This window comes from Cynara cardunculus, assembly GCF_001531365.2.
Source record: "Cynara cardunculus var. scolymus isolate 2C chromosome LG 3, CcrdV1, whole genome shotgun sequence".
Classification (NCBI taxonomy): Eukaryota; Viridiplantae; Streptophyta; class Magnoliopsida; order Asterales; family Asteraceae; genus Cynara; species Cynara cardunculus.
The window spans coordinates 10,454,235-10,460,630 of NC_037530.1; the positions used below are offsets into that span (position 1 = coordinate 10,454,235).

Genomic DNA, 6,396 nt, shown 5'->3' on the forward strand with positions numbered 1-6,396 from the left:
TCAACGATTATCTTAATTAAACTTTAGATTTTTATATTTAAAATGTGATGCTTATCTTGTATATAATTATGTTTATCTGTAGTTAGTTACACGAATTCAAAAATAGAGGTCTAATAAGTTGTATTTATTTATAATTACTTGTAATCCTGAATTTTAAGTAATATGAATCAATAAATAGTATTTTATGCATAAAAAAATGATTTTTAAGAGCTTTTGTCAAATGTTATATAATATAGTATAAATATATGAATTCAAACCTTGAGTTTTAAAAAGCACTTATACACAACTTATTTATAACCTTGAAATTAAGTAATACACATCAATAAACAATATTTAATGCCTAAAAATCAGTTTTTAAGATATTATCTCAAATAATTTATAATATAAAATAGATATACTTAAATTTTAAAAGATTATGAAGAGTATAAAAATATTTATAAAATATTATTAAAGATAACAATAAATTCAAATTAAAAATAATTACAATTATTCTATAAACATATATAGAAAAATGAGGTCATGGTCATATCATATTATATTTGTAATTAAATTAAAGTGATTAATAAATAAATATAAAATAAGAGAAAGAAAGCAGACATGGTCTCCAATCCATTCTCTCCCTGTGGTTTTCCCCTGGTCATGTCCTCCATTTCCATTCCCATTCCCATTCCTATTTTCCCTTCTCCTTTCTTTCTTTCTTTCTTTATAATACACCCATTCGCCTTTTCCACCATTTCCTCACCATAAACCCTATTTCTCTTGCTCTCCTTTTTCATTTTGATTATGATGATGATGGTGATGGAAACCGTCAAGAGTTTGTTGATTATGGCTGTCAAATGAGACCGTACTTCAATTTTTGGCGGGAGGTGAGCTTTTGCTTTATTGCTCTGTGTTTTTGTTGTTTGATCGAGTAAATTTGGCCAAAGGTACACGTACGGTTGGTTGGTTGGCTGTTTCAAAGCTACATTCTGTACCGCAATTGAATGCTGCAGATATTCCTGTAGCTAGGGTTTTAATTGTAAGGAGCTTGATTTTGGTTGGTGAGGTGTGTCTATAACAAGTAACGCCGATTTGATTTGCTCTACAATTTATGGCTTCGAATCATCCATCTTTGGAAATGCTGCAAGAGCCGAGCATTGACACTGATAAGCTTAGCTACGAGATTTTCTCCATTCTCGAGAGCAAGTTCTTATTCGGCTACGATGATCCTAAGCTTTGGAAACCTAAACAGGTTTCTCCCCAAGTTTCTGTCACGCCGACACCGGTGGCTGTGGGAGATGATAACGGTGTTCAAGCCATCAAAAATCAGAGAGGAAAAATCTGTGTGCTCTCCATCGACGGTGGAGGAATGCGGAGTATTTTAGCTGGAAAAGCGTTAGCTTATCTAGAAAACGCGTTGAAGGTCAAGTCCGGCAATCAGAACGCGAGAATAGCTGATTATTTCGATGTGGCAGCCGGTACCGGAGTAGGAGGCGTCTTCACCGCGATGTTGTTCGGAAGCAGAAACAACAGCAGTCCGATTTTCAAGGCGGAGGACACGTGGAAGTTTCTGGCGGAGCAAGGGAAGCGATTGTACCAGCCGAAATCAAGTTCCGGCAGCGGCAGAGGTGAAGGTTTTTTGAAAAGGATTCTCCGCGGCGGAAACAGTAGCGGAGGAGTGACTCATGCGACGGCTGGATTTGAAAACGCAATGAAGGAAGCTTTCACCGTCAATGGACAGAGTTTAACATTGAAAAACACACTAAAGCCTGTGTTGATCCCTTGCTACGACCTCTCCAGCTCAGCTCCATTTCTCTTCTCCCGAGCCGACGCTTTGGAAACAGACAGCTTCGACTTCCGTCTCTGGGAGGTCTGCCGCGCCACAACAGCTTTGCCAGGGTTGTTCGAACCGGTGTCGATGAAGTCCGTCGACGGAAAGACACGTTGTGTGGCGGTTGACGGTGGTTTAGCCATGAGCAACCCTACGGCAGCGGCAATCACGCACGTCCTACACAACAAGCAGGAGTTCCCATTCGTGCGAGGGGTGGAGGACCTTTTGGTACTTTCGTTCGGCACCGGCCAGCTTCTAGAAGGGAACTACGATTATAATCAAGTCAAAGGGTGGAAAGCTAAAGACTGGGCTCGCCCCATGGCTAGAATTTCCGGTGACACCTCCGCCGACATGGTGGACCACGCCATCTCCATGGCGTTTGGTCAAAGCCGTAGCAGTAATTACGTCCGCATTCAGGTATGTTCCCTTTCCCTAAATCTTTGTGTTGGTCCATATTTGTTATTAGTCTTTAAATCATATGTCTTGTTAGATTTTTACTCAAATTTCTTGCCAGACTCATCAAACTTTAAGCAATTGTTTTTGGTGTTCTGTTTTTTTTTTCCATCATGCAAACGGAAATTACAAAAACAAACTTTTCGAAAACTAACGATTTTGACCAAAATGTCGAGCATGAAGTTTTTTTTGATTTTTTTTCCATAATTTGTTCAAGATTCATCATTCTAATAGAATGTAGCTTCTCCTTTCTTTTCTTTTCTTTTGCTTTTCTTGTAAAAAGTTTCGTTCAAACAAAAAACAAGTTTTGAAAGCTAACCACTCATTTGTACTAAAAGCGTTTGGTAGAAAGATGATTTGTCTCGTTACTGTTCAAAATGACTTTAAAAATGATACTTTAAATAAAATATTTGTGAGACCAGCTTTTTTTTGTTTGGAACGAAATAAGCATAATCTTATCCTATATGGATTCATATTTGCTTATAAAAAAGAAATGTTTTTTGTTCATACCCTCATATTATTTTTCAGTTACTGGGTGCTTCTGGGTTCAAAATTATGTACTGCAAAACACACCCACAATCTTAAACCCTTGAACTCCGAGATGGTTGACCCTTTGGTGCTTTTGGGTTCGTATAAAGTTATTACCACAGGCCGTTCTGTCACTGACATCTAGTGCATACTAACACTAATGAAAGACCATTCTATCAAATTCTTGGCATTGCTCATTTGAAGCTCAACATGCGACTATGTGGGTTCACCTTTGTTTGTTTGTGGGTATAGTCGTGGATTTAATATTGAGAATGCCACTAAAATCTTACAAAAAGTTGACATTACTTGGGAAGGGAGTAATTGGTATGGTCCTATAGGGAATGATGGTGCTTTGTTTTGTAGTTAACATGCCTTGGTGTTGTTTTTTAGGCTACTGCAATTAAATATGGAGAATGGGTGTGTGGCTATTCTTCCAGAAAATTGTTTTTTGTATCATTCGATGTCTCCAGCTATTCAAGAGCCAATCGGTGTGTTTTAGAGCATTTTGTGTGTGTAGCTTTCTTGGGACAGAGAGGCAAAACCAATATTATTTGCACCAGGACATTTAATTTTTCTAGCCCTTTCTTGCAATGTGGGGCCATGTTCTAGGAGAAAACTGCAAAATTGATTGTGGTAGTGCTAATAATATCTATCAATTGGGAGTTTTTAACAAAATATGAAGGTATTTTGTAAGCAAAATAGAATGTGAGAGTTGTACATCCTTGGGTCCTATATCACTCTGATTCTTTTAACTATTTGACAATATTAATCCAAGAGTATTCAATTAATCTTTCCTTAAACTACCCCAATTCTATATTTCTGACCATGATTGAAGTTTAAGACTGCATAGCTTACAAGGGTAAGAATGGTATAATGTTTTATAATTACAACAAATGAAATACAATAATTATATTTCTATTTGTCATTAAAACCTTAAAGAACCAAATAATCAGGGGGGCCAAATGAAATCTAGGTACTGTATGATTACCTTTTGATAGTATTTAATTTTCCCCCCAATAGTAGCATCTCTTATGGCCAGTCATTCAGGGTGTTGACATTTACCTGTCATAATAACTAGTTATGAAATGGGGCCTGGTAATTGCCAATGGCCATATATCCTTGTTTTGGTATTTGGCTGCCATCTTAATGAGGGTTGGGAATTATCATGCATGTTTCATGATTATTTGCTGTCATACCCAAGAGGTTGGCCTAGCAATCCGCTATGGCTGTCATATGGACAAATTTTCAGTCCAAGGGTTTGGTCAATCACCGGGACTGGTGCTTTATGAATTGGTTGCGGGTTTAATTCCCGCTAGGTGTTTTATCAACTCTGGAAGGCCTAAAGTTTGCTAGAGTCATGTCGTTGCTTGGACCTTGTAGACTAGTTGAGTCAAATATATCAGTTACCATGGTTATTATAAAATATGGATCAATTTTTATTTTATTTTCTCTTGTTTTTGGCTCATGTCGTTCATCTATTAATACAATTTTAAACTTGCAGTTCCTTTGTTTAAAATTTTTAATCGTTTAAGATCATGACACACAGATTTAGAAATGTGACTATCGTAATCATCTTTTTAATTGCAACAAAACTTTATCACGTTTTTACCCTTCTAACATATGCAACATTTTAACTTCATAGAGAGATAGATAAGGGGTATTCAACAAAAAGTATCATTTGGTTGCTCCAAGATTAGCTACAGAATAATGTTGTGAAAAAGATAAAAATCCCACAACTTAATCGAATTGAGAAAGTTAGCTTGATATGGATTGACAATTTCTCCGTTCCTAACTTTCTTGTGACTTATTTCATCTTTTTGGCAGCATGTGTTAATTTATCCTTCAATCCCAAAAAAGCAAGAATGAATGACCAAACCCAACCCAATTTCTTTTCATATGATCCTGATTTAAATAAATGTGTAACCGTGACTAAATCTCTTGTCGTGTTTTGATTTTTTCTGTCTTTTTTTTTAATAGGCAAATGGATCGGATATGGGTCGATGTGGGGTGAATGTTGATTCTGATTGTAGCCCCAGCAATGTAAAGTTGTTGACAGGAATAGCTGATGAAATGTTGAAACAGAAGAATGTGGAGTCGGTGCTGTTTGGAGGTAAGAGGATCGGTGAGCAGAGTAATTTCGAGAAACTTGATTGGTTTGCAGGAGAACTTGTATTGGAGCATCAGAGGAGGAGTTGCAGGATAGCTCCCACTGTTGCCTTTAAGCAAGCTACCCCCAAACCCATATGAACAAATTCTTCATCAAGGTATGTTACCATTTTCTAAGGCTTTGAGTTCCATTTGAGACATTAGCTTGGGGACCATTAGATATCTTTTAATTTGTACCCAGAAAACACCATTAATTTGTCTAAAAACGTTATTATGTTCACACGCACCTGTTAAAGTTAGACCACTCTAGATGGGGGGTCCTTTTGGTAGTGAAAAATGCACATGCTAACGTATTCATGTCTTTTTCTGCACTTGTCACTAGAACCAAATGTTACTTATAACTACCAGTGCAATAGAGAGCTTAGGGTGCCCTCTCCGATCCAACACATTGATATCTTGACCAGGACATTTATGTCATTTCATCAGAATAATCTTGAATCGTTTGTGGGGAGGAAGAAGGGATTGAAACATACACTCCCTCCTCCCAGGGACTTGTCTGTCATTTCATCAGAATAATTTTGAAAAGGATGAAGGATTTAGAATATAAGTGTATGGTACCCCCACCCCAGGGATTTGTCTGTAATCCTGATGGAGAACAACCTTTCTCTTTTTGTCCTTGAGTTTCAGATTTCCTTTTTGACCTCCACCGACAAAGTTGAGCGTTTAATTTGTAGGACCATGATGAGATTTAGAGGGTATTTAGGTAAATTCAAAGATGAAGAAACCGGTTGCTTAATGTTATTGAATTGGTGGAAGATTAGGCTTGTAACTAAATGTGATCCATTGTGAATGCAGGGCAAAGGGAAAGGGGATGGTGGTCAAAAAGGGAAAAGAAGTAAAGTAGTATGTATACCAGCCTTATGTTGAAAGAGAAAGAGGGACAGGTAAATTGACTGAAAAGGACACTCGACTCAACTGTAAAAAAAACAAGAAAGAAAAGGAAAGGCAAGGCAAGGCATGGTTAGGGGGTAAGAACAGCCATCGTGGTCTCCACTCTATCTTGCTTTGTCCTTTACCTCAAGAGGGAGAACAAAATAAAAGAGGGCAAATATGGAAAAAACAAACAAAAAACAGCCAGTGACTGTGTGTGTGTGTGTGGGGAAGTCAAGTCTTGGAATGCTGAATGGAAATTTGAGGCTCATTTTTAGACTTGCTGCTAATTTGTGTTATGGATTTAGATTTTGATTGAAGGAGTAGTTGATTATTTTCAAGAAAACCCTTTTAATTTTGTTTAAATTTGTGAAATAGAGACAAGTGGGGGTGGGGGTATCATGAAAAGCAACATGCCTTCCTGTGGGATCCCACAAGATTTTACTAGATTTAGAGGTTTTGTTGTTCTTTGGTCATGTTTATTATAATAGTGGCTGGTTTCATTTGTTTTAAACAACTTTTTAGCTCTCCTTTTTTTATGCTTGTTTTGGCCTCTTCACAATATCATT

General features: G+C 37.2%; 1 protein-coding gene across 1 annotated transcript; it reads left to right on the forward strand.

Annotated features, from left to right (window-relative positions):
- Positions 1–906: 906 nt before the first annotated feature.
- On the forward strand, positions 907–6,332 carry LOC112509769 (patatin-like protein 6). Its single transcript, XM_025114899.1, has 3 exons — positions 907–2,227; positions 4,769–5,055; positions 5,753–6,332. Exons 1-2 carry the CDS (start codon positions 1,091–1,093, stop codon positions 5,036–5,038), a joined length of 1,407 nt encoding a protein of 468 aa, XP_024970667.1. The 5' UTR covers positions 907–1,090; the 3' UTR covers positions 5,039–5,055; positions 5,753–6,332.
- Positions 6,333–6,396: the final 64 nt, after the last annotated feature.